Source organism: Cygnus atratus, chromosome 10 (assembly GCF_013377495.2).
Source record: "Cygnus atratus isolate AKBS03 ecotype Queensland, Australia chromosome 10, CAtr_DNAZoo_HiC_assembly, whole genome shotgun sequence".
Classification (NCBI taxonomy): domain Eukaryota; kingdom Metazoa; phylum Chordata; class Aves; order Anseriformes; family Anatidae; genus Cygnus; species Cygnus atratus.
Genome location: NC_066371.1, coordinates 12473070 through 12500437, shown reverse-complemented (window position 1 = coordinate 12500437; position 27368 = coordinate 12473070). Strand labels below are relative to the sequence as shown.

Here is a 27368-nt window from a genome sequence, read left to right as displayed (position 1 = left end):
CTGGAATGATTCAATTACGACTATTTTGTGGCAGTAATACCCCGATGACTTCCTTATCCTCCCGAGCTGCCAGCTGGGTAATTAGAGCAAATAAACTTGAAAGCTTTCATAATTTTTTAAAAGCATCACCTCTCTTCTGATTGGGTTTCTTGATGGGAAATGCTGTGGTTAAGGAGGCATGATGCCTAAGGAGCTGGTGGCAGAGGCTGGCGTGAAGCTGGCAAGTTCTGGTGGGGAGGTGACAGCGCCTGGTCTCCGATGCTGGCCTGAGGGCTGTGACACTTCCCCAAAGTAGGTCAGGCTGTCACCGGGCCAGGGCTGCTCTGCCACTTGCTGTTAGGCTAACAGGGCTGGGGCAGGCACCCGGAGAATGTGAATCCCCCCCCGGGCAGTGCACGCACACAGCTTGGTGCTGACACACACACTGGCCCGTTACAAGCTCTTGTGCCAGCTTCTCCAGGGCTTAGAAACCTGCACCCACCACATGCTGTCCTGAGTGGTGGTGGTTGTGCTTGGTGGGCGCAGGGTCAGGGGCCAGAGGTGGGTTTGACACTGGGGTTTGCGCTGCAGCAGCAGTATGTGGGGTGTTGTGACCCCATCTGCAGCCGGTATGGGGCTGCTGAACCCCTCTGGGGACCCAAACCCCTTGGTGGCCCCCAGCCCGCTGTGCCCAGGGGCTGACAGCATCTCCTCGTCTTCCTTCAGGTGTGTTGCCCAGCTCAGCTGGCCTGTGCACGGCAGCACTGGGTGCACCCAGGGTGCTCCCTGCCCACTTCTCCCCACACACCGCTCCCTCATTTACTCTCACCCCGATGTGTCTCTTTCTTCCCCAGTGCGCACCCCATAACCTGCACCTCGCACTTCCAAGGTGCTGGACGCTAACGGGACCATAAAGCCCATTACCGGGGAGCCCGTTACAACCGTCAGCATCTCAGGCCGCGCTGCTTGGCACCGAGAACGAGGTGACAACGAGAACGAGGGCTTTCGGTTCGGCAGAACACGGGCGCAGCAAAGGCGAGGATCTCCCCGCCGCCCGCCCTCCTCAAGATGGCGACGGCGGGCGGAGCGGGGCGGGGCGGCGGGAGCCATGTTGGGGCTGCGGGAGGAGCCGCCACCACCCCCGGCCGCGGCGGAGCGGAGCGGGGCGGGGGGCGCCCATCGCCGCCGATAGGCGGGGGCGGCGCTGAGCCCAGCCGCCGAGCGCCCGGCCCGGGCGGCGGCCGCCGAGCCACCATGGCGGCGGAGGAGCAGCAGCAGCAGCAGCCGCCGCCGCCGCCGCCGCCGGCCGCCCCGAGCCGCCGCCGCCGCCAGCGGGGACCGCCGCCGCTTCTCCTCCTTCTCCTTCTGCTGCTGCTCCCTTTGTTCCCCCCCGGGCTGGGGGCCGCCGCGCCGCCGGGCAGCGGGGGGTGCCCCGCCGCCTCGCCGTGCTGGGTGGCGGCTGCTGCCGCCCCCCCGGGGCTGCCCCCGGGGCCCCGCCGCCGGTCCCCGCAGCGCTGCCCGCCCCGCAGCGCCCCGCCGCCGCCGGCGGCATCGCGGGGGAGGCGATCGGCCCCCAACCGGCACCCGCTGTTCCCGCAGTACAACTACCAGGCGGAGGTGGCCGAGAACCAGCCGGCGGGGACGGCGGTGGTGGCGGTGGCGGCGCAGGACCCCGACGGGGGCGAGGCGGGGCGGCTGGTGTACTCCATGGACGCCCTGATGAACAGCCGGTCGCGGGAGCTCTTCAGCATCGACCCGCGGGCCGGGCTCATCACCACCACCCAGGCCCTCGACCGGGAGAGCATGGAGCTGCACTACTTCCGAGTGACGGCTGCCGACCACGGGGCGCCCCGGCTGTCCGCCACCACCATGGTGGCCATCGCCGTGGCTGACCGCAACGACCACGACCCGGTCTTCGAGCAGGGCGAGTACCGGGAGACCATCCGGGAGAACGTGGAGGAAGGCTACCCCATCCTGCAGCTGCGGGCCACCGACGTCGACTCGCCGCCCAACGCCAACATCCGCTACCGCTTTGTCAACGAGCGGGCCGCCCACGCCGTCTTCGAGATCGACCCCCGCTCCGGCCTCATCACCACCAGTGGGCCGGTGGACAGGGAGAAGATGGAGAGGTACTCCCTGGTGGTGGAGGCCAACGACCAGGGGAGGGAGCCGGGGCCTCGCTCCGCCACCGTCAAGGTCTACATCACGGTGCTGGACGAGAATGACAACACCCCACAGTTCAGCGAGAAGCGCTACATCGTCCAAGTGAGGGAGGACATACGGCCCCACACAGAAATCCTGCGCGTCACCGCCACGGACTTGGACAAGGACAACAACGCACTCGTTCACTACAACATCATCAGCGGGAACAGCCGGGGCCAGTTCTCCATCGACAGCGTCACTGGGGAGATACAGGTGGTGGCCCCACTGGATTTCGAGGTGGAGCGGGAGTACGCCCTGAGGATCCGGGCGCAGGACGCAGGGCGCCCTCCCCTCTCCAACAACACCGGCATGGCCAGCATCCAAGTGGTGGACATCAACGACCATGCCCCCATCTTTGTCAGCACCCCCTTCCAAATCTCTGTCCTGGAGAACGCTCCCCTCGGCCACTCCGTCATCCACATCCAGGCCGTGGACGCGGACTACGGCGAGAACGCGCGCCTGGAGTACAAACTGACGGGGGTCTCGGCCGACACGCCCTTTGTGGTGAACAGTGCCACAGGGTGGATCACGGTCAGTGGACCCTTGGACCGGGAGTTGGTAGAGCACTATTTCTTTGGGGTAGAGGCTCGGGATCACGGCTCCCCGTCTTTGTCTGCGTCTGCCAGTGTCACCATCACGGTCATGGATGTCAACGACAACCGCCCCGAGTTCACCCAGAAAGAGTACTTTATCCGCCTGAACGAGGATGCGGCTGTGGGGACCAGCGTCCTCAGTGTCACAGCAATTGATCGGGACGTGAACAGCGCCATCACCTACCAGATCACGGGAGGCAACACGCGGAACCGCTTCTCCATCAGCACGCAGGGTGGGGTGGGGATCATCACTCTGTCCCTGCCGCTGGACTACAAGCAGGAGAGGCGCTACGTGCTCACCGTGACGGCCTCCGACCGCACCCTGCGTGACAACTGCCATGTTCACATCAACATCACCGATGCCAACACGCACCGGCCCGTCTTCCAGAGCGCACACTACTCTGTGAGCATCAACGAGGACCGGCCTGTTGGCAGCACTGTGGTGGTGATCAGTGCCACGGACGATGACGTGGGGGAAAACGCCCGCATCACATACTACCTAGAAGACAATGTCCCTCAGTTTCGCATCGATCCAGACTCCGGGGCCATCACTCTCCAGGCAGAACTGGACTACGAGGACCAGGTCACCTACACGTTGGCTATTACTGCCAAGGACAATGGGATCCCTCAGAAAGCAGACACCACCTATGTTGAAATCATGGTGAATGACGTTAATGACAATGCGCCCCAGTTCGTCAGCACTCATTACCAGGGCATGATCTCTGAGGACGCACCTCCCTTCACCAGCGTGCTCCAGATCTCTGCCACCGACCGGGATGCCCACACCAACGGGCGAGTGCAGTACACCTTCCAGAACGGGGATGACGGGGATGGAGACTTCACCATAGAGCCCACTTCAGGCATCATTCGCACCGTCCGCAGGCTGGACCGCGAGAACGTCCCCGTCTATGAGTTGACTGCGTACGCTGTGGACAGGGGCATCCCTCCTCAGCGAACTCCTGTCCATATCCAGGTTACCATTCAGGACGTGAATGACAATGCCCCTGTCTTTCCAGCCGAAGAGTTTGAGGTCTTGGTAAAGGAGAACAGCATCGTAGGCTCTGTCGTGGCCCAGATCACAGCCATCGACCCAGATGAGGGACCCAATGCCCAAATCATGTACCAAATTGTGGAAGGCAACATCCCCGAGATATTCCAGATGGACATCTTTTCTGGGGAGCTCACAGCCTTGATAGACCTGGATTATGAGACAAAACCAGAGTATGTGATTGTAGTGCAAGCCACCTCTGCCCCTTTGGTCAGCAGAGCCACGGTCCACATCAAACTCATTGACCAGAACGACAACAGCCCTGTTCTCAAGAACTTCCAGATCCTATTCAATAACTACGTGTCCAATAAGTCCAACACCTTCCCCTCAGGGGTCATAGGGAAGGTCCCAGCATATGACCCCGATGTGTCCGACCGCCTCTTCTACACCTTTGAACGGGGAAATGAACTGCACTTGTTGATTGTAAATCAGTCGAGCGGGGAGCTGAGGCTGAGCCGCAAGCTGGACAACAACCGTCCACTCGTGGCCTCCATGCTGGTGACCGTCACAGGTAGGCTGTGAAAATCTTTAAATGCCTTGTTGCTCTGGGGTGATAACGCCTGCGGGCTTTGCATGGTCCTCATGGGCAGCCTGTTCTGCACCTGGGGTGTTGGGGACTGGCAACAAGGTTTGGACGGGGACTTGCTTCAAATCGGGAAATCCCAGAGGGTCTGGGAATCGTGGAAGGGGAGATGTGCTGTACGAGAGCGTTTTGCGAAGGGGGCTGAAGTCGGTGGTGGTCTGTAAGAACAAAGCATCGTTACTCGGCTGCGAGGGTCGCATGCAGCTGCCAGCGAGGCACCTTTGGAGGTGCTGTCACCGGCAAAGCTGTGTCGTGGGGTGCCGGCCAGGCGAGCAATGGGTTCTCAGGGTAGCCGCTTCTCCCCATGCCCCTAATGAGCCTTCTCCCTGCTGGCAGCGGGTGCGCTTCCCAGCCGTGCCTGGGAGCGACGAAGCCGGGCTGCTGGAGGGTGCTGTTAGCAAGCAGCTCGGGTCTGGGTGCTGGCCGTGGTACCTAGTGGTGGCTGGGGCTTCTAAAATGCGGTGCCGCCGTTCTGAAGCCAACTTTGTGTTGTGGGTGACGGCTGTAACAGACCTCAGGTGCTTAAAACTCTTGCATCGTGTGTGTTGCTGGGGTAGCTGAATGCTCATGGTAGATCCCCAGGGTTGTTTGGGGAAGCGCTAGGGTTGCCTTCAGCCAGGCTGGGAATGGGGTGAAGATGGACAGGGCTGGTCTGTGAGCGAGTGGGGTCTGCACCTGGAGCCCCCCGCTGCCCAAGCTCTGCCGGTACCACGGGCCTTTCTTTGCCTGCAGATGTGTGATCTGAAATGGAGGCATCCATCCATCCCTCCCTCCCTCCATCCATCCCTGGCTGAACTGAGGAGCAGTGCTGGGGGAGGGAGGGCAGGAGCCCTTTTCGGAGGGACCAAACACCAAATTCCCGAGCGTGCCTGGGGAGCGGTGCGTTAAAGCGCGGTTCTCCCCTGGCCGCCAGCTGACACCCTTCCACCCGCTCTCCATCCAGCTAATTGAGCAGGGGGAGGATTTCTTTCAGAAGATGGAGCGGTGGAAGCAGACCTGCTCAAGGCAATCCGGCATGGCCAGCTCCAGCCTGTCGGTGGATCGGGGCTCTTTGGGGACTAATTGTAGCCACAGGGCTGGCTGGCACCGCACGCTATGTGCTATATGCGTGCGGGTTGCCGGAGATGGGGGCTGGTTTTGACCTTTCCAGCTTCTGCCCCGGTGTTTACAGGAGCCCTGCCTCCTCACGCACTTAACCCCGCACAAAGGCAGGAGAAAATCACGTCCTGAAGTCCTGCGCTGAGCCGCCTGGCAGCGAGAGGGCCCCTGCAATTAGCGTGTCGTCATCTTCCAGCGGGAAGGGAGAGTGCGAGAGGTGCGCCGGCGGAAGGGAGGATGGAGGGGAAGAGCTGTGCCGGGGGGATGTGTGCAGCCAGGCAGTGGAAAGCAGGCCTTTTGTTGGCTTTGGTGGAGCTGCAGGGGTCTGGCTTGGGTTTTTCGTTCTTTACCATCAGAGCTCCCAGCCGACAGCCCCCGTGCTGTGGCTCTGTGCAGGGGTGGGGGCTTGCAGAGAGGATGGCGGGGTGGCCCAGACCCGGCTGCATTGTCTGCCCGGCTGGCTCCTGCCTCCTGCGGGAAGGTGACAAAAGCACATAGCTGGGTGCTGCAGGGCTCAGCACCCAAGGCACAGGGTCCTCCGCAGGGGGAGCCTCATAGAGGCAGGGGGCCACCAGAAACCGGCCCCTTTCTGGGGGACCGACGGGCTCAAAACTGCCTGCAGCTCCTCGCAGACGTGCGAGCACTGACGTCTGCTCTAAACAGCTGTGCCCGCGGCCAGCAGCGCGGTGTGAGGTCGGTGTGTGGCTCGGGGCTGGAGAGGTGCTGAGAGGAGCCCAAGTGCTTGTCCTGGTGTCCCTCCGTGCTGGCCTGGGCTCCTCCTGGCTGCTGGGCAGGTTTGACCTGGTCCTTTCATTCACCCACGATGTCTCCTGGCAGGGAGGCTGCCCCCCAGAACATGTGTGTCCCCACTCCTGTGTCTGAGCAGCTCAGAGCCTTCATTTCAAGTCAGGGATGGGGTCCCAGGGCTCTTCTCTCGAGGAGCACCATCCAGGAGCCTCCTGCCCTGTTAGGTCCATCACAGCTGGAGGAGCTGACCATGAGTTAGGGTGGGAGATGTGGGCTTCCTTTCTGGTTAGGGAATGGTTTTGGAGTTGTCCTGAGGCCTGAGGGATGGAGGAGAGGGGCTGAAGGCCGCAGCGTTCCCTGACAGTGACGGGGACCCCGAGGTCCTCGGGGTGGGTGTGTGGGCTGGATCCCGTGCCTTTGTGCCACGTAGGAGAAAGGGGGTGACAGGAGGGATGCGGTCTGGCCCTGGCTGTAGCTGCCCCCCCTGCTGCTTTTGGAGCTGGTGGGCGTCACACTTGGACACGCAGCCGTGATGACCTGGTGCTGCTCGGCACCGGGGTCGGAGCCTCCCGCGGCCCTTCTCTCCCTGTAGGCATGTTCTGGGGCTCCTCGCTCTGCCGCATGAATATTCACCAGGCACCAGCTCTCCAGCCCCAGGATTTAATCAGAAAGGGTGAGCATCCATGATTAAAATGCCTCCCAGGGGGGTCGGCGCCTCCAGCCAGCTTTGGGCTTTCTTTTGGTAGCCTTTTTTTCCTTCCTTTTTTTTTTTTCTCCTTATTTACAGAGGGTCATTCTCCCAGCCATCTGCTTCCCCTTGCACGGAGCCAGCGGGGAGGCAGCCCTGGGTGCGGGGTGGAGGCTGGGCAAGGAGTTACGGGGGAGAGCTGTGCTGCTGGGGCAGGACCTCACACCGCAGGGGGATTTGCCCCCTGTCCCTGTGGAGGATGGCACTGGAGGTGCCAGGCACCCCGCAGCACGACCTCTTCCCAGGCTGCAGCCTCCATCCTCCTCGGAGACTTTGCTGCTCCTTGGCCTGCCTTAGACCTTAGCGTGGCGTTAGCTGAGGCTGAATAACGGCCATAAATCAGGCGGATGCCTGCCTGCCGGCTTCCACGTCAGCGTGGAGCAGTTTGATTTCAGAGGGAAGCGCCCCCCCTTCAGCAGGAGATGAGCCCCTGGGTGGCTGCTGGCACCTCTGCTCGCCCGCTCCCAGCCCCGCGCCTGCCTTATCTGCAGAGCGCCAGCCCTGGGATTCGCGGGGTCGCTGGAGAGCTGTCACCTTTTGAAGACGGAGCGAGAGAAAAGGGAGATGTTTCGGGCCTTAAATCTTCCAGCACCGCAAACTTCAAAAGGGGCTGGGGGAGAATCAAAAGGCTTTGCAGCGTGTGAAGCAGCGAAGGCGGCGTGGCAGCGAGGATGGAGTTGTGGCGTGGGCAGGGGGTGGAGGCTGGGTCCCCAGGGGAAGGAGGTGGCTTGTGTTCCTCACCCGTCAGCCATGTGTATGGGATGTGCTGGTATAAATGCTGTTTTGGGGTGGTGGTGGTGATGGAGAGCTGGCTTTCCAAAGAAACTCGGAGGCTTCAGGCTCCCTGGTCCGTGCGGGGTAGGAGAAGGAATCGTGGGTGACCACCACGTGCTGCTGACGCACATGGGGATGGTGTGAATGGGCTGGGAGGTGGCTCGCCCCGTTTCCTCAGGAGCGGTGGGGCTCTTGGTGAACCTCATCAGATGTTTGTGGTGGTGGGCTCCCCGGGTGGGGTGCTTCTGGGGTGGCCCAAGTGAGGGGAATGTTGGCTGTTTTGTGGGGCCAGCAAAGGGCCAGGCACTGGAGTTTGGGGCAGTGTAACCTGGTGAGGCAGGGGAACGAGCTGGGGTGGCTGTGTCTGAGCAGGGTTTGGGGCTCGCTGCCCTGGCACACCCCTGGCTCTCCATCCTGCTGGAAGAGGTGCTGCATGCAGGCTCTCCTAGAGAAAGTCGGAACATGGTCGCTTCTGTCTGTCTGTCCTGGCAGCTCCTGTGCTTCCACCCAGACGTGGCCAGCACTGCGTCACCGGTGTTTTGCAAAGTACTGGTGGCTGTGAGAGGCTCGGATGGCCATGTGCTGGGAGGCAACCCAGCACGTCACGGCAGGCCCGGTGGCTTTGCACGGGCTGTCCCCCTTCCCCAGGACTCATGGCTGTGGGTGCCGGTGGCTTTTCGGCACGCCTGGCAGGGGCGAAGCTGCTGCCAACAGCCCCAGCGCTGGCGGAGCGCAGGCACGCTTGGAGGTGGCTCACGTGGTGCGGGGTCCCAAGGGGCAGGGAGTTTGTTTCCAAGGAAAATAAAGATTAAAGGGAATTAAACAAACCAGAGATGGGCCCAGGGAGGAAGGGATGCGGAGCAGATGGTGAGAAGGGGGAAGCAGGGAGCTGGGTACAAAAGCCTCGGAGGCCCTGGAGGAGAGAGGAAGGAAACGGCAGGAAGAGAGCATGGGGAAAGGCAGCGTGCAGGGGGCACGGGGCTCAGCGGGGGCGGAAAACACCCCGGGCGCTGGCATCGGGCTCCAGTGTTTGCCCAACCTCCTGCTGGGACCTCCTTCTGCCTGTTTCTCACCACCATCCTTGCTGACGAGAGCTCAGTTTGCTGCCCAGAACCAGGATTGGGTGGAAACCTGGGAGTTATCTCAGTGGAGATCCTGGCGTGGGGGACAAAGCTCAGGCATGCATGTGGGGACGCCCTGGGGCATGTGGCATCTGGACGCTCCCTGGGCCCTGGCTTCAAGCTTCCTTAGCTGAAGACCTGGGCCTTCGGGGGCTGTTTTCGGGTGCATGGCCCGGGGTGGGAAGGAGGAGACCTGCAGCGCGTCCCTGTTCCCTCCCCCAGATGGCATCCACAGCGTGACGGCCCAGTGCGTCCTGCGGGTGATCATCATCACGGAGGACATGCTGGCCAACAGCATCACGGTGCGGCTGGAGAACATGTGGCAGGAGCGCTTCCTCTCCCCGCTGCTGGCCACCTTCCTGGAAGGGGTGGCCACCGTGCTCGCGACGCCCAAGGAGGACGTCTTCATCTTCAACATCCAGAACGACACGGACGTGGGCGGCACGGTGCTCAACGTCAGCTTCTCGGCGCTGGCGCCGCGGGGCGGGCACTACTTCAGCTCGGAGGAGCTGCAGGAGCAGCTCTACATGAAGCGCATGGCGCTGACGGGCGCCTCCATGCTGGAGGTGCTGCCCTTCGACGACAACGTCTGCCTGCGGGAGCCCTGCCAGAACTACATGAAGTGCATCTCCGTCCTCAAGTTCGACAGCTCGGCCCCCTTCATCGCCTCCCCGTCCACCCTCTTCCGCCCCATCCACCCCATCACCGGCCTGCGGTGCCGCTGCCCGCAGGGCTTCACCGGCGACTACTGCGAGACGGAGATCAACCTCTGCTACTCCAACCCCTGCCTCAACGGCGGCACCTGCACCCGCAGGGAAGGGGGCTACACCTGCGTTTGCCACCAGCACTTCAGCGGTGAGTGCCGGGCACGGAGGGGGGGGGTCTCGGCCTCGCCGCCGAGGTCCGGCCGCGCTCCCCGCTCTCCTGTTTCCATGGCACTGGATGCGCAGGGCTGAGGTTGCCATAGAAATGTGCCGTGCGGGGAGCTGGGATGGAGGGCTCCCGGGGACCTTTGGCAGAGCGGGAGGAGCGAGCTGGGCCTCGCCTGGCTGGGGTGCAGGGTCCTCAGCCCTCTCCCGCTGTGGTGGGCTGCGGGACTGTCTGAGACGCTGTTTTTTGGCCAGTGCCAGCTGGTGTGGCAGGGCTGTGCACCCCATGCTGGCACTGCGGGCGATGGGGAAGCTGCTGCCTCAGCCTCCCCGCTGAGCGTGGAAGGGGAGGCTGGGCCTCGCTGCCCCACTGGGCAGGATCCCGTCCTGGCTTTGGGGTAATGCCAGGGGCCAGCCAGCGCCTCACTGCCACAAGCCCCCACCAGGCTGCCGAGACCCGTGCTGGCCACCCTCAGCTTGGGGTCGGGTGAAGGAGGCCTGTGGCTACCAGGGAGGAGGAGGAGGAGGCCCTGCCCTGCCCTGCCCGCCAGGAGGGGTGCTGGAGAGGCAGGGGAGCGCGGCAGCAGATGGCTGCCTTGGAGCCACCATGGCTCCTGGTGAGATAAGCAGAGTCAGTGGTAATTAACCCCTGGCATTTGAAGCGTGAACAGCCATTAGCAGAAGGGTTAATGAGCTCGTTTCCCTGTCACTTCGTGCTGTCTCTGCATCCTGCTTGGGTGCTTCTGAGCAAGTAACGGGAGCTGGGCCGGGGGTGTAGGACTGCAGCTGAGCAATTCATGGCCCTCTGTGGGGCCAGCACAGCCTCCTGTGCCACACTGCTGCCGCATCAGCCTCGCCAGGGGCCTTTGGTGTGGACAGAGCCAGCTGAAAAGGAAAACCTGGCAGGCTGGGCCCTGGGGTCGGCTGTGGACGTGGGGGAGAGGAGTTCCCAGCCCTCTGCCGGAGCTGCGCGAGCCAGTTCATAGAAATCATTCCCGTCCTCTGCCTGCCCCAGCTGCCCCACACCTGGGCCTGTGCCCCAGGGCAAGGGTCGGCCGAGGGGACATGTCCCAAACCCCTTGTCATGCTCCCACAGGCGAGAACTGTGAGGTGGACAGCCGTTCGGGGCGCTGCCAGCCCGGCGTGTGCCGCAACGGGGGCACCTGCACCAACGGCGCTGACGGCGGCTTCCGCTGCCAGTGCCCGGCGGGCGGCTTCGAGGCGCCCTTCTGCGAGGTGTCCGCACGCTCCTTCCCGCCCCACTCCTTCGTCATGTTCCGGGGCCTGCGCCAGCGCTTCCACCTCACCCTCGCCCTCTCGTGAGTGCTTTCCCTCCTCTGCTGGTCCCTCCTCGGGACCCTGTGTTACCTCGCCTCGTCCCAGTGCTGGGACAGTGGGGTTTCTACACGCGCCCCGTGCACACCCTGCGCTCCCGCTCCCTCCCTGCCCAGGTTCAGCACGGTGGAGCCCAGCGGCCTCCTGCTCTACAACGGGCGCCTGAACGAGCGGCACGACTTCCTGGCGGTGGAGATCATCCAGGGGCAGGTGCAGCTGAAATACTCCACAGGTAGGCTCAGCCCTGCCTGTCGCGGGATGTGGGGTGTCACCGGGAGCTTCACCTCCAGCCTGGCCACGAGCCGGTCTGGGGATGAGGACCCTCTTGGGTGGGTGCTGGTTGTCCTCGTGGTCCCATTGCCTTTCCTGCCCCGGGGGGTGCCAGGATCAGCAGTTAGTAGTGCTGGGCACAGCCTGCATGCAGGTCTTGGGCCCTGGAGCTGCTGGGCACCGTCCCAGGGCTGCTGTCCCCTACCCGGAGGGTCTGACATGCCGCAGGGCCACCTGGCTCCCCACAGCACTTATCCCTGTCTCCGCAGGGGAGTCCAGCACGGTGGTGAGCCCCTACCTGCCTGGGGGCGTGAGCGACGGGCAGTGGCACACGCTGCAGCTCCGCTACTACAACAAGGTACTGTCCCCTGCTGTCCCCCTGTGCGTGTGGGTCTGTCTGCCTGTGGGGCCACCCGCTTCATCCTCACCTGCACCCACGTCGGGCGCCGCGTGCTGTCCTCTGCCAGAGGTGTCCCTCGTGGCTCAGCTGTGCCCGGCGTGGTGGTGCTGGGGCCACCCGCCCTTTCCCTGCTGTAGTGTGAGCCGTGGGATGTCTGGCTCTGGGGGGCCGTGCGCTTCTGACACCCCGCCTTTGGTTTCAGCCCAAGGTCAGCGCCCTGGGGGTGGTGCAGGGCCCCTCCAAGGACAAGGTGGCCATACTGACAGTGGACGAATGCGACGCCTCGGTGGCCCTGCAGTTCGGCAGCGAGATCGGGAACTACTCCTGTGCCGCTGAGGGAGTGCAGACCAGCTCCAAAAAGTGAGTTCCTCGGGGGCTGCCGGGTGCTGCTGCAGTGGAGAGAGGAATGGGGCAATGGGGTCCCCTGCAGAGTCTGCCCTACATCTGGGGCAGCTGTAGTGTCAGGGGCCCCAGCTGTGTGTGTGCCTGTCCCCAGGGATGTCAGCCTCCCAGCCCCTCGCCAAGGGAGCCGTCTGGCCAGCCTGTTGTCACTGGGCTTCTCTCCTTGCAGGTCCCTGGACCTCACAGGTCCCTTGCTCCTCGGAGGGGTCCCCAACCTGCCGGAGAACTTCCCCGTCACTCACCGGGACTTTGTGGGGTGCATGAGAGACCTGTACATAGACAGCAAACGCATCGACCTGGCCTCCTACATCGCCAACAACGGGACCACTACAGGTACCGGTGCCTCTGCCCCCTGCCAGTGCCTGTCTTCTGCCATAAGGAGCAGGGGCTGTGCTGAGCGGCTCGGTCTGCCCCTCGGGCAGCGGGGCAGGGCTGGGGGCAGCGGTGCCTCGCGTGTGGGCTGGAGGGAGGTGGTGACAGGGTCAAGGCTGACGTAGGCAACTTTGGTACCTCCAGGCTGCCACGCCAAGCACACCTTCTGCGACTCCAACCCCTGCAAGAACGGCGGCACCTGCTCGGTCAGCTGGGGAACCTACTCCTGCCTCTGTCCTGTGGGCTTCGGGGGCAAAGACTGCCGCCACAGTGAGTGAGCAGGCGGTCCTGAGCGCGGGCAGGGTGGGTGTGGGCAGGGTGGTGCTGTGGCAGCAGGGTAGGGGGTACGTGTGGGGTGAGCTGGCTCTGTTGTCCCTGCGTTTACTGATCCCTGCGTAGCATCACCAGTTCTTGGAAAATGGAGTTGCTGTGGCTCCATGCACAGGAGGCATCAGGGAGGACAAGGTGGCTGCGTGCGGGTGCTGGTGTCACTGAGCCAGCAGCACGAGCTGCTTGCTGTCCATCCTCAGCCTTCAACGGCCCTTTGCCCTGCAGTGCATGAGGGCAGAAGAAGGTGCTCCCCATCCCTTCTCACCTCCACTTTCCTTTCCAGCCATGCACCATGCCCACTATTTCCAGGGCAACAGTGTCCTGACCTGGGACTTCAAGACGGACGTGAAGATCTCGGTGCCGTGGTACCTGGGGCTGGCGTTTCGGACGCGCCAGCCCGACGGGGTGCTCCTGCAGGCACACGCCGGCCAGTACACCACCCTGCTCTGCCAGGTAGGGCCTCAGCACCCGTACCATCCTCCCCAGGGGGGCTCTGCCCTCCTCACTGACCCCAGCCCAAGCAGAGGGTGGTGTTTGGCAGGGCTGGGTTTCCCTCCCCGTGCTCAGAGCGCGCAGGGAAGGTAGGATGGAGGCAGCTCACTTGGCTCACTGCTGCCTTTGCTGGTTCCCTCCCTGCAGCTGGCGGGGGGCCTGCTCTCCTTCATGGTGAGCAGGGGCTCGGGGCGCAGCACCAGCCTGGTGCTGGACCAGCTGCAGCTCAGCGACGGGCGATGGCACGACCTCCAGCTGGAGCTGCGGGATGTCCGCAGCGGGCGAGACTCGCGCTACGTCATCACCCTCACCCTGGACTTTGGGCTCTACCAGGTACGTGCTGCGTGCGAGACCCCAGCTCCGGGACGGGAACCACTGGGGGATGCTTTGCCTGCACCCTCAGAGGGGGCAGGGATGGGATGGTGGCAGTTGGCCCACGTTAATCCCTTTTGTTCTGCAGGATACGGTGGTTGTCGGGAATGAGCTGCATGGCCTGAAGGTGAAACATCTGCACGTGGGGGGAGTCCTGGGCTCTGGCGAGGTGCAGAACGGGCTGAGGGGCTGCATACAGGTGAGTCCATTGCTCTGAGCCTTCCCTTTCAAGCGGGTCTGTTAGGTGGAGAGGTGGGAACGCAGGCCTGGGAGCTGCTGCCAACATCCATCCTGCTGGTGATGCTCCCCCTCTGAGCATTCAGGGGTCCGAGGTGCTGTGAGGCAGCCTTAAATCCACGGAGCGGGGTCAACGGGGAAGGGTGGCTGCACCCAGGGGTTGTGGAAGTTAGGCAGACTGGAGCGTTGTGTGACTCTCCCCTGTGTTGCAGGGTGTGCGACTGGGTGACAGCGTCACCGGGACCGTGCTGCCCAAGCCCAGCCATGCCCTGAGGGTGGAGGCTGGCTGCAGCGTGCCGAGCCCCTGCGACTCCAGCCCCTGCCCAGCCAACAGCGTCTGCAAGGACGAGTGGCAGAGCTACTCGTGCGTGTGCCTGCCAGGTAGGGCCTGCAGAGCCCTGCCACCCCTTGGCTCTCCACACTGCACGTCTTCTCCTCTGCCCCTGGGGCTCCCACAGCCTGGCTGTGACTGCTCTCCTGCCCCTTCCTTGGGCAAGTTGTGTGCCCAGAAATCCCTGCCAGACATGCAGTGGTTTTTGTGGAGGGCAAAATCCCCCCCGAGCCCCTTGAATCCACTCCTGCGCTCTCCGGCCGCTCCTGTGGAGAAGGTGCTTTCCTTACGTGGTGCTCTCTGTCTGCACCTCAGGGTACTATGGAGGGGACTGCGTGGATGCCTGTCACCTCAACCCCTGCAAGAACAAGTCCGTCTGTCGCCGCAAGCCGGGCTCGCCCCTGGGCTACGTGTGCGAGTGTGCAGGGAACTTTTTTGGGCAGTACTGCGAGCACAGGTGAGATGCAGGGCGCACAGCAGGGCCTTGGCCTCCAGTGCCTGGCTCTGTGCTGCTCGCCCATCCCAGCTGTGTGACACCTCGCTGCCACCCTGCTCCTTGGAGCTGCTGGGCTGCTGGGAGGAGAAGGCCCAGGAGATCTGGTCGGTGTGACAGCGGGGACGTTTCTATCCCTAGGATGGACCAGCAGTGTCCGAAGGGCTGGTGGGGGAACCCCAGCTGCGGGCCGTGTAACTGCGATGTGAACAAGGGCTTCGATCCTGACTGCAACAAAACCAACGGGCAGTGCCACTGCAAGGTGAGGGACAGCTGTGCCCGTGGGGACATGGCCCGCCTGTGCCTTGTCCCTTCCTCAGGCCTGGCAGCTGCCTGGGCGCTGCTTTGTGTGCTTGGCCCTTGCTCACCTCCTTGTGGCCCTCCTGGCCCAGCAAGGTGACGATGGGGCCAGCCAGCGGTGCTTGCAAGTGGGGATCTCTGTGACAAGTCCCCAGTGGACAGCCCTGGCTCCAGCAGTTCCCCAAGCACCTGCCTCGGCTGCTGTCCCCATGGGCAGTCTGACGGCCGTCCCCATCTCCCCCAGGACTTCCACTACCGCCCGAAAGGCAGCGACACCTGCCTGCCTTGCGACTGCTACCCCGTGGGCTCCTCCTCGCGCTCCTGCGACAAGGAGACCGGCCGCTGCCACTGCAGGCCCGGAGTCATCGGCCGCCAGTGCAACAGCTGTGACAGCCCCTTCGCCGAGGTGACACCCAGCGGCTGCGAGGGTGAGCGGGGACGTGGCAGGGCGCTGGCACCACGGGGCTGGGTGCGAGCTGCCCCGCCGTGACCGGCCCCGGGCCGCCTGTCTCCGCAGTGCTCTACGACGGATGCCCCAAAAGCCTGAAAGCAGGCGTGTGGTGGCCCCAGACCAAATTTGGCTTGTCGGCTGTGGTGCTGTGCCCCAAAGGCTCCTTGGGTGAGTTGGGGATGCAGTGGGGAGGGGAGAATCCGGGTGTCGTGCGGGGGCTGTTGCAGCCCCAGCAAGGTCACCCCCTCGCAGTACTGTGCCGGTCCCGTTTAGCTGGGCTGGAGGGCTGGGAGCAGGAAGGTGGAGGAGAAAGCACCCAGCCTGAGGGCGAGCACAGGGGGCTGGGAGCAGGCTGGAGGGTCAATGCCGTCACCCAGCCTCTGTCCCCACCTTCTCCCTGCTGCCTTTCGATTTCATCGAGGCTGGGGTCAGGCCTGGCACAGCGAGCGCTGTGTGGGGAGCAGGCACGGCGTTTGGTGAGTGCCTCGGGTAGAAGTCACGGCCCCGGTTGGAGAAGGCTGTCCTGGGTGACGGCAGAGGTGCGAGCAGGGTGTCTGGGACTGCAGGGCAGCGCGAGCCCCAGGGGACAATACAAACCCTGTCCTTCTCCAGCCGTTCGCTCCGGGAGGAGGCAGGTTCGGCTCCTAACTGTTGTCGCTTCTCTCCCCGGTTCTCTCGCCATCCGTGCTCAGGTTTGAGGGGTGCAGGTAAGGTTGTTCCCACCTCCCTCCTCCCCTGCTCTAAGGACTGTGCCACGCGGCTTTCCCTCCCTGCTCCCTGCCTGGCACCCTGCACACCCCTGTGCTTTCCCTGCCGCTTCTGGAGCTGCCGAGTGTCTCCCCAACGCTTTGCCTGGCCTCACCGCTCCTACACGCTGCTTCCCTGCTCCCAGCACACTAACCAGCACAAACCTGGCTCCCGCTGTCCTTAGCCTGCAGCACGGGCTCTGGGTGGCCCCGGGGGGCTGCTGAGCGGGGTCTGCGCTCTGTGCCCCGGCTGGGATGGCTGCTGACTGTCCTGGGCTGCTTGCTTAGGCTGGGAGGGGAAGGAGCTGGTGATGAGCGCTGGATGGCAAGGTGGGGAGGAATGGCTGCGGGGTGGAAGAAGGGGGAGCTGCTTGGCGTGGTGGAATGGGGCAGGAGCTGTGCAAGGTCCCGTTCCTGCTGCCCAGCAGGCAAGGCAGAGGCACACGGGGGCCGGATTCTGCAGCTGAGCCTGGCCACAGGCATGGATGAAGGCCTGTTCTCTGCCGGGGGAAGGCAGCAGCAAGGAGGTTTCTTTGTTCTGTTTGCCCCCAGCTGCAGTGGTGCTGGTCCCTGTGCTTATGCAGCTGGGGAGGGGGTGGTGGGGATGCACAGTGGGGAGCTGGGGCTGGTGGGAGGGAGCAGGCTTGGCAATGGGGCTTGTCCAGGCAGGAGCTGGGCTCTGCCCCAGGCTCCCTCTCCCCTCCCTGGGCACGCTGCTGCCTTCTCCCAGCCACGGGCACTCGGTGAGCTCCCCTGCCCTGGCACCTTCCCCAGGAGGGACTGGTGCGCTGGGGTCACCCTGCTCCGTCGTGCTCAAGGCGTGCACGGTGATGCTCCTGGTGTGGGCGTTGGCAGTGCTCTTGGTGGTGTTAGCAGCCGATCCCGTTCCCTGCTGGTATCTCTGCTCCTGCCCAGCAGTGCTCGGGCCCCAGCCAGGGACGAAGGGGTCTTGCAGTGGGTGCTGTACCCGTGCTGCTGGATGGGTTGTCCTCCACCGCCTTGGAAGACGAGCCCCTGGAGCAGGCTCACCAGTCCCACCGCAGGGCTCTTGTCCCAGGGCAGCTCCCCCATGCAGACAGGGGCAGCCCCTCCGCAGGCGTTGCAGACTGAGCCGGGGGAAGCCTGGGGCTGCACGGGCTTCTGTAGGTCGGGGTCAGATGTGTCCTGAGGACACGGACACGGCCCCACCAGGAGCCAGGGGGTTCACCCTTAGCCCTGCCACGTCACTTACTGCTCTTTACAACTCTGTGTGACGGTGCCTGCTGCCATGCAGGCTGCGTGAACCACACGAGGAACCAGCTCATGGAGAGAGGGGCTGGCAGCAGCTTGCAGAGGTGCAGACCAGAGGTGATGCTGGTGCACAGCAGGAGGACAGCTCTGGGGTGCCACAGGCCCTCCCCATCACTCGCTGGTGCTGCTCTTTGGGGTTACCTGGTGCAGTGTTCTGCTGGGGGACACAGGGGGGGAGCTGCATGTCCTGCACCCTTTGACGTGATCTTCCTCCCGGCTTCAGGCGCAGCCGTCAGACACTGTGACGAGGAGAAGGGCTGGCTGGAGCCAGATCTCTTCAACTGCACTTCGCCTGCCTTCAAGGAGCTCTCCATCCTGGTAATGCACTGCTGCGTGTCCCTTTGTCTGCCCGAGACTCTCCCTGCCCAAGTGACCACCGCTGCGAGTGTCCTCAGCTCGTGCTGTGGTTTCAGAAGTCATTCCTGGGCCCTGCAGGACCCGCAGCACCCCACAGCCCTCTCCCTGGGAGCTGCGGGATTCCCAGGGGAGGAACCACTGCAGGCTAACCCCCTCCTTTCTTCCTGCTGGTAGCTGGAGGGCTTGGAGAGGAACGAGACTGAGCTCAACACAATTGAAGCCAAGAAGCTGGCCCACCGGCTGCGGGCGGTGACGGACCAAATGGAGCACTACTTTGGCAACGACGTGCACATCACCTACCGCCTGCTGTCTCGCCTGATGGCCTTTGAGAGCCGGCAGCGCGGCTTTGGGCTGACAGCCACGCAGGATGCCCACTTCAACGAGGTGAGGCCTTCCCCTGCGTCGGGGCGGCTGCTGCTGCTGCTCCTCTGTCAGCCGCCCGGGTCTCTGTGGGGTTTGAGGAGGTTGTGAGGCCACTTCGGGGTGCTGGGCTCCCCAGCACTGCGCAGGCATCGAGCCCCAGGAGCGAGACCAGCAGAGGCCGCCTGCGTGGCCAGGGCTGGAGCACAGGAGGGATGAGGAGAGGCAGAGATGGGTTTGCTCAGCCTGGGGGAGGGAAGGCAAAGAGGGGTCTCAGTGCTGTCCCTAATGGGATGGTGCAGAGATGTCTCTGCAGGACACACTGGTGAGCATTGAGGTGGGTGTCCATCGTAAGGGAAACCACCACGCTGGGCAGAGGGGTACAGTGCTGGCAGCCTGGGGGGCAGGATGTGTCCCAAAGGCTCTGCTTCCCTCACCCCGTGCTCCCATGTGCCCCGTCTCTCCCGTGCAGAACCTGCTGCGCGCGGGCAGCTCGGTGCTGGCGCCCGAGAACCGGGAGCACTGGGCCATGCTGCCGCACAGCGAGCACGGCAGCGCCAGCCTGATGGAGCAGCTGCGGGACTACTCGGGCACGCTGGCCAGCAACATGAAGCTCACCTACCTCAACCCTGTCGGCGTCGTCACCCCCAACATCAGTGAGTAGGAGCCGGCTGGCGGTGGGGCCTGGCTGGGGTGGTGCAGAGCTGTGGCTCCTGCAGTCCCTTTGCCAGAGACATCAAACCTGGGGTGCCCCGGAGCGTGGTTGCTCTCCAGGTGGCCATCCTAGAGCTGGCGTTCACTAACATCTCCTCCACAGTGCTCAGCATCGACCGCATGGAGAACCACTCGCACATCCGCCGGCGCTACCCGCGCTACCACAGCAGCCTCTTCCGCGGCCAGCCCGCCTGGGACCCCCACACCCACGTCGTGCTGCCGCTGTCGGTGCTGAGCCCCCCGAAAGCTGAAGGTGAGCATCGCTTGGGGCACAGCGCGTACAGGCATGGCTTTCAGGGGATGCGTGCCCCCGCTGAGACCTAGCTCCTGATGGTCTCACGAGCCTGGGAGCCCTGCTGCTGCCAGCAAACGCCAGCACCGCTTTTCTCTGCGGTCCTCACCAGTCTTGGGTGAAGATTGTGGAGAAAAGCCCCCAGATCCCGTGGGCTAGTGAACACAGAGGGCACTGGCTGCCTCCTTCAGCCTGGCTGTGGCCCAGAGGCCAGGGCACTGCTAGGGTCCCCCAAGAAGGCGCAAGGCCGTGTGTGTGTGTGCCCATTCTTACCGTCCCCTCATGTGCCTCAGCTGCCCCCACCGCAGTGCCTACGCTTGGTGGGAGCGAAGGGAACTACACCGTGGAGAGCTCCTCCCCGAGGCAGGTGCTGCCGGAGCCCGAGCCCTCCCTCACTGTCATTATCCTCATCATGTACCGCACCCTGGGGGGGCTGCTCCCCCCGCGCTACCAGGTGGATCGCCGCAGCGTCAGGTACGTCCTCATCCCCTTCACCTTCTGTGAGCACTGGCGGGGAGAGGCTGCCTGGACTCCCCCGAGTCTGGGTGTTGGGGCTGGGGTTTGGTCCTGCAGCACTCTGCCCCATGCTTCCTGACCCCTTGGTGTGGGTTGGGCAGAGCTGTTCCTCCCGAGGTGTCAGCACAGGGCCTTAGGGAGCCCTGCAGCCCCCAGGCACGGTGATGGCAGAGCTCTGTCGCTCCTTGCAGGCTCCCCAAGAATCCCGTGATGAACTCCCCCATCGTGAGCGTGTCTGTGTTCAGCAATCACACCTTCCTGCGGGGGCCCCTGGACACCCCTCTCGTGCTGGAGTTTCGCCTGCTGGAGACGGCCAACAGGAGCAAGCCTCTCTGCGTCCAGTGGAACCACTCCAGCCCGTGAGTTGGGCATGACTGGGCTCAGCACTGCCCCACAAGCTGCTTGCTTTGAGCTGCTTTCCGCAGGCAGCTCCTAGTTCCCAGAGTCTCTCTGCCCATGACAGGCTGTGTGCCTGGGCAGCACTGGGATGTGGGGGTTTCTGCCCTCTCCCAGGGGCTTCATTCCTCTGGTAGGGCATGGTGGGATCCCTGCAGGGCTCTGGCTCCAGTATTTCAGCTGCGGGAGTGCAGCTGTATCTGCTGGTAGAAAAACTTTGCTGATGGTCCCTCTGCAGTTCCTTCCCCATGCACCATGCTCATCTGCCCTCTCTCCTAAACACGCTCTGCTTTTTGGTGGCTGCAGGACCAACCCGTCGGGCTTCTGGACAGCCAGAGACTGTGAGCTCGTGTACCGAAACACCACGCATGTCCATTGCCAGTGCTCCCAGTTTGGCACCTTTGGGGTTCTGATGGACAGCTCGCACCGAGAGGTAATCTCAGCCTGCAGGGCTGGGGGCGGCGGGGGGAACTTAGCCACCAGAATAAGCAGGCACGGGCAGAAAATTCCCTGTGGGACGCAAATAGTTTGAGAGTTTCCCACGTCTCCCCCTAACACTGCCATTTGCCTTTGCTTCTCTGCTGCTGCAGCAACTGGAAGGTGACCTGGAGACGCTGGCAATTGTCACCTACTCCTTGGTGTCCCTCTCCCTGGTGGCCCTGCTGCTCACCTTCTCCTTCCTGACCTGCCTCAAAGGCCTCAAGTCCAACACGCGTGGCATCCACTCCAACATATCAGTCACCCTCTTTTTCTCTGAGCTGCTCTTCCTCCTGGGCATCAACCGCACCGAGAACCAGGTCCGTGGGGTTGAACAAGCACACCCGTGAGGGCAATGAGCGCTGGCACAGCGGGGCTGTCTCTGAGTGGCTTTTGTCTCCCCAGTTTCTCTGCACTGTGATTGCTATCCTCCTCCACTGCTTCTTCCTCTCTACCTTCGCCTGGCTCTTCGTTCAGGGCCTCCACATCTACCGCATGCAGACCGAAGCCCGCAACGTCAACTTCGGGGCCATGCGTTTCTACTACGCCATCGGCTGGGGGGTGCCCGCCATCATCACTGGTAGGAGCGATGGAGATATGGATGTGATAGGGAGAGTGTGCAGGCACTGAGGAGTGCCGCGTTGTCCAGCTGGGGATGTGTATCACGGGCTGTTGCCTTGCTTCCTGGGGACAAACAATCCCTCGGTGCGTCTCTCTGTGGCCCCCTGGATGGGCACGGGGCGCCTGCTGGGTCTGGAGCCGGCCTCTCCCTTCCTTCCCCAGGGCTGGCTGTTGGCCTGGATCCTGAGGGCTACGGGAACCCTGACTTCTGCTGGATTTCCATTCATGATAAGCTGGTCTGGAGCTTTGCAGGCCCCATTACTGTCGTCGTTGTGGTAAAACCCTGTCCTGTTTCACCCACAGCCCTCTCCTACCTCCCTTCTCTGCACCACAGGCACTGCCTGCCCTTCTCTGTATTCTCCTCCCTCTGCTAGAGCCCCTCTCTCTGTCCCTGCTGGCTCCAACCAAACCTGGGGGAGGCCAGGGCTTGGGTGTTAAGGGGAAAGGAGGGGAGCTTCACGTGGGCCTGGTGGACCTGGAATCTGCCCATGCTCTGTACTGGGTATATTGGGTCAGAGCCAGCCCTTGACACAGCTTCTAATCAGTGCCAACACTTTCAGATGAATGGGGTGATGTTCCTGCTTGTGGCCAAGATGTCCTGTTCCCCAGGCCAAAAGGAGACCAAGAAGAAATCGGTTCTGTGAGTATTAGTGGCCAAGTTCCCAGCAGAGCTCCCGTGGCTCATGGTTTTCAGCATTTTCAGTGATCATCCCTCCTCTTCCACCATCGCAGAGCGCATCAGTGTCAGCCTTGCAGCTGCTCTCCTCTCCACCTGGTGGCCATGTTAACTCTTCCTAAACTTTGTCCTTTCCTCCTGTTCCTTCATCCCTGTCTTCACACTGTCCTGACAGTCTGTCCCCTTCCCTGTCTGCCCTCACAGCCACCCGTCACATCTGCTCTTGCCAGCTCTCAGCGCCAGCTTCTTCTGCTCCTTAAATGCTCCTGGCAAAACCTTTCCCCACTCACCCTCCTCTTGGGCCAGCCCCGGAGCTTGGCTCAGCTCTCTGCGGCTCCAAATGACCTGTGTTGTTTGGGCCCCGTGTTTGCCACGTGTGATCCAGAAGGGAAGGCCCTGGGCACGGGGGGAGCAGAACTGCTGCGTGGCGACGTGCCTGCAGCGGGGAGCAGCCCGTGGTGCAGCGAGGAGGGCTGGGCAGGAGACACCTTCCCCTCTGGATCTCTGTCTGCGAGCGCTAGACTGTAGATTAACAACACGCACTAACCTCTGGGTGTGTGTGTGTGCCTGTCTGTCTCTCTCTCTCCCTCCAGCATGACGTTACGGAGCTCCTTTGTTCTGCTTCTAGTTATTAGCACTACCTGGCTCTTTGGCCTCTTGGCTGTCAACAACAGTGTCCTGGCTTTCCACTACCTCTACACTGTCCTCTGCAGCCTCCAGGTAACTGCCCAGCCTCCACCAGGGGAGGCCTGGGGGGTGAAGGTGCTTTCTGTGCCCCCCCACCCCTCTCTGGGGCTGCGGGGGGTCCCCTGCAGAGACTGCGACGGCCTTCAGTGAGGCTGGGATGTGAGGGACGGGAGCACCCTGCCACCGAACTCGCAGCTCCTCCAGGCCCCGCGTGCCGCTGCGGGGAGGAGGTGCTGGGGTGGCAGGAAAGGCACGCGTGTGGGCACGAGGTGCTGAGCTCAGAGCTGCCACCCACGGGGCAGTGAGGGCCATCTCGAAGGGGCGTCCCTGCTCTCAGAGGGCAGAGCAAGAGAACGGCCTGCAAAAAGAGGTGTCACACCCCAAACATGACCCACAGCAACACCACGGCCACCACCACGGTCACTCTGAGTCTCCTTGCTGGGGATACCTGCGTGGGGCTGGTGGGGCTGCAGGGGGCCTGCCGGCCCCTCCTCGGGCACTGCCTGCCTGGGGGACTCAACATCCCTTTCTCCCGCACCCACGGCCACTGGCCCAGGGTCTTGTACCTGTAGCTCTTGTGGGGATGACTCTTTGGGGGCCCAAGAGGGCCACCATGTTGGAGACTGGTGGCCAGCCACCCCTCCTGCCCCTGCTGCAGGGAGCACAAACCCGCTGCCAGGGGCTCCCCACAGCCCGCAGGCTCACTCTGTCTCCCCTCAGGGCCTGGCTGTGCTGGTCCTCTTCTGCGTGCTGAACGAGGAGGTGCAGGAGGCCTGGAAGCTGGCCTGCCTCGGCAAGAAGGGGCAGAGCGAGGAGGCTGCTCGGAGCACGCAGGTGGGGGAGAGCAAGAGCAGCCCCGGCTGGGCGCCTGGAGGTGTGGGAAGGAGGGAAGGTCATCCCCTGGGCTGCGTCTCCTTAACAGAGCCCGTGCTTCTCTCCCTGCCTTAACAGGGCCCCAACGCCTACAACAACACGGCGCTGTTTGAGGAGAGCGGCCTCATCCGCATCACCCTGGGGGCCTCCACCATCTCGTCGGTGAGCAGCGTGCGCTCTGCCCGCACCCACTCCAGCCAGCGGGGGTACCTCAGGTAGGGAAGCGGCACGGGGCTCCGGGGTGCGCAGAGCGCCTGGGCAGAGCCAAGGGCTCGTGGCAGTGTCACCACTCGGGCCCTGTGTCTTTCAGAGACAACATGACGGCACGTCAGGGCTCGGCCCTGGATCACAGCCTGCTGGGTCACGCCGGCCCCACGGACATCGACGTGGCCATGTTCCACCGTGATGCTGGGGGAGGTAAGGCTTTGGGACTGAGCCAGCACACCCTGAATTAACTCGGGCTTAAAGAAATCATTCCCTGGGTAGGCTGTGACTGCGTGGTTATGTCCTCCAGCCTGTGTTTGGCTGGGACTCCCAAACAGGCTGCAGATATGAGGGAGAGGCAGCACCTGTGTCACTTAGCGCAGCCTTTCCCTGGACAGATAGGAAAGGCCGTAATGAGCCTCCAGGGAGCTAAAGATGGAAGAGGCAAGAATTGCCCTGGGAGCTGTCGAGGGGTCCCTGGGGACATGTGTTGTTCCCAGGCAGTGATACAGGACAAGAAGAGGCTGAGGGAGCTGGGTTTGCTCAGCCTGGAAGAGGAGGGGGCAAAAGGGACCTTAGTTCCCTTGAAGGGAGTGGAGAGATGGAGCCGGGCTCTTCTCATGGGTGTCCGGTGGTAGGGAAGAGACAGCAGGCACAGGCTGCACCATAGGGATGGACAGTAAGTTGTGAGAGGGCAGTCAGCCCTGGTGCAGGTGATTCTGTGTTCCTGGAGGCAATCAGAGCACAGCTGGCTGAGGCGCTGGTCACGCTGCTGCAGCTGGCCCTGCCCTGGGAGCAGAGCCCCCTGGTCCCTCCCTGCCTCTGTTACTCAGCGTCTGTCACCTAACTGCTCGCAAGCACTAGTCTGCCCTTCCTCACCCACCCTCTTCCCGAATATCTCCCCCACACACGTCCCTCCAGACCAGGACTCGGATTCGGACAGTGACCTGTCTCTGGACGAGGAGCGCAGCCTCTCCATCCCGTCCTCGGAGAGCGAGGAGAACGTGCGCCTGCGGGGCCGCTTCCAGCGCCAGTTCAAGCGAGCGGCGCACAGCGAGCGCCTCCTCACCAACCCCGCCAACACCACCCCCAAAGGCAAGGCCCGCGGGCTCTGGCAGGGGAAGGGGCGGCCTCGGGTCTGCTGCGCCACGGGGAGGCACGGGGCTGGGCCATGTCTTGCTGTGACTTCGTTCACCCCTCACAGAAGTGTTCTCTCCCTCTTCCCCGGGGCCTGTTTCGCTGCGTCCTCCACCAGACGTGGATGGCAACGACCTGATGTCGTACTGGCCGGCGCTGGGCGAGTGCGAGGTTCACCCCTGCTCCCTGCAGAAGTGGGGCTCCGAGAGGAAGCTGGGGTTCGACGTCAACAAAGATGCGGCCAACAATAACCAGCCGGACCTGGCCCTGACCAGCGGGGATGAGAACTCCCTCACCCAGACCCAGCGGCAAAGAAAAGGTAACAGCCTGCAGCAGGCGGGCGAGGGCGGTCTGGCCTGTCTGAAGTTGTGGCCCCAAAGGCTCAGCACCAGATCCATCTTGTCATGCTCCCGGGGAGGTACAATGCATCTCCCACAACTTCCGTACTGGTTTCTCTGCTCTGCAAAGATCTGACTTCTCGTTCTGTCTGGCGCAGGGATTTTGAAGAACCGCCTCCAGTACCCTCCAGCTATCCAAGGCTTGCCGTCCGTGGGCAGGATGACCAACGAGCTGTCCTGGTACAAGACCTCCACGCTGGGTCACAGGGCTGTGCCTGCTGCCTCCTACGGCAGGATCTACTCCGGGGCGGGCAGTCTGTCGCAGCCGGCCAGCCGGTACTCGTCACGGGAGCAGCTCGACATGCTGATGAGGAGACAGATGTCCCGGGAGCAGCTGAGCAGGAACAACTCGGGGGAGTGCTTGGAGACTGTGCCCAGCCGACACGGGTCCAGGGAGGAGCTGGACACTATCCCCAGCAGGCATGGGTCTACCGAACACCTAGAAAATATCCCGAGCAGACATGGGTCGAGAGAAAACTTGGATCTGCTTGCTCCTCGGCCCAGTCAGAGAGATCACGGGAACACGCTGCCCCGGAGGCAGGGCTCCAGAGACCACCTTGAAACTTTACCCTGCAGATTTGGGTCAAGAGAGCAGCTAGACTGTGGGCTGGTAAGAGAGGTCTCGAGAGAGTGGCTAAACACATTGCCAAGTAGGCAAGTGTCCAGAGACCGAATAGATACATTGCCAAGTCGAGATACTTCTCGAGAACAATTGGATTTGCTTTCTAGAAGACCGCCTTCAAGGGACCAGCTAGCATCGGCTAGACAAACTTCAAGAGAGCAGCTGGACTTTCTCTCCAGAAGATCTAATTCCAGAGAGCCTCTGGGTACGGTGCCCAGCAGGCAGCCCTCACAGGAGAATCTGGGGAGTCTCTCTAGGAGACAGCTGTCTAGGGAAAGCCTAGAGCCGCTGTCTAGGAGGCAGCCTTCCAGAGAGAACCTGGAGGCCATCCCCAGCCGCCATCCTTCCACTGAACAGTTAGATATTCTTTCTTCCATTCTTGCTTCTTTTAACACCTCCGTCCTGTCCTCGGTGCAATCTTCCAGCATGCCTTCGGGCCCCCAGACCACCGCCACCCCCTCTGCTGTGCAGACCTCCTCGCCGCCCTCCGCAATGTGCCCCTCGACGCCTTGCTCCACCACCTCCCACAGCATTTCGGAGCTGTCGCCAGATTCAGAGTAAGTGCATCCCTTCCTCAGCCAGGTCTCATGCATCGTGCAGCCGCCTGGCTCCTTCCGTCAGGGTTTTTGCTTGGAGGGGAGGGCCGTGTATAGGTGAGCCCCCAGGGTGGGTGGCAGATGTCTCCTGGCCCTGAAAGGTGGCTGTGCAGGGAAGACCCTTTGCTGCGGCAGCTCCAGGCCGTTGCAGTGCACAAGCAGGAACATCCAGCTCTGTACCCTGCTGGCACTGCTGCCATCCATTCCTATTCCATCCCCCTTTTCCTATTCCCTGAACGCAGGGACTTGGACACAGTGGTTCCTGCCCTGACCCGGGAGCAGGTTTCTGTCCCCATCTGACATAGCCGGGAGGCAGTAGAGAGTGCAGCTGGAGCCCTGGGGAGGTGCTGTGGCTTAACGCTGTTTTTCTTTCCTCCGAGAAGAATAATGAGAAATGAGGGCCATTCCTGAGGGGCCGAAGCCGTCCACAAGAGAAACAGAAGAGGCAGGGCCCTTCGCCTAGCCGGACACTGCCAGCTGAGGTTTGGTGTCCCCAGGGGCGGGGGCCAGAACTGATGGTGCTCAGAGGCCCCAAAACCAACCCTGCCTTTCCCTGCCCTCCGGGCTGAGGGGCCAGCAACCCAACCACCCGCCTCCAGGAGCCCCCGGGCTCCCTGCTGCTGTGCTCCCCTCGCCTGCCCGCTGTGAGAGGTATCGCAGGAGCCCGCTCAGGCGAGGGTCGCGTCGCCGACCCCCTGAGGCTGAACTCTTCCTTTGCAACCCGTTTCTGTGCGGGGGGCGCGTATGTGCGTGCGTGTGTCTGCGTGTGTGTGTGTGTGTGTGCGGGCAGGGGGATAGAAAGGGAGCCCAGGACATGGGGGCAGGGGAGGGTTTTCTACCTTTTTGTATCTTTGTAATC

General features: G+C 63.0%; 1 protein-coding gene across 1 annotated transcript; it reads left to right on the top strand.

Moving 5' to 3' along the window:
- The first annotated feature begins 610 nt into the window (after positions 1-610).
- On the top strand, positions 611-27368 carry CELSR3 (cadherin EGF LAG seven-pass G-type receptor 3). Its single transcript, XM_035546971.1, has 37 exons — positions 611-705; positions 1509-4333; positions 9116-9748; positions 10859-11081; positions 11214-11329; positions 11637-11725; positions 11970-12127; positions 12339-12502; positions 12686-12811; positions 13155-13324; positions 13511-13696; positions 13824-13934; positions 14185-14353; positions 14619-14760; positions 14938-15058; positions 15341-15524; positions 15614-15715; positions 17807-17901; positions 18115-18324; positions 18773-18956; positions 19118-19267; positions 19615-19780; positions 20014-20181; positions 20525-20651; positions 20809-21015; positions 21101-21275; positions 21479-21591; positions 21877-21956; positions 22586-22712; positions 23400-23543; positions 23631-23767; positions 23863-23969; positions 24678-24851; positions 25012-25212; positions 25390-25678; positions 25796-26470; positions 26893-27368. Exons 1-37 carry the CDS (start codon positions 611-613, stop codon positions 26918-26920), a joined length of 9171 nt encoding a protein of 3056 aa, XP_035402864.1. The 3' UTR covers positions 26921-27368.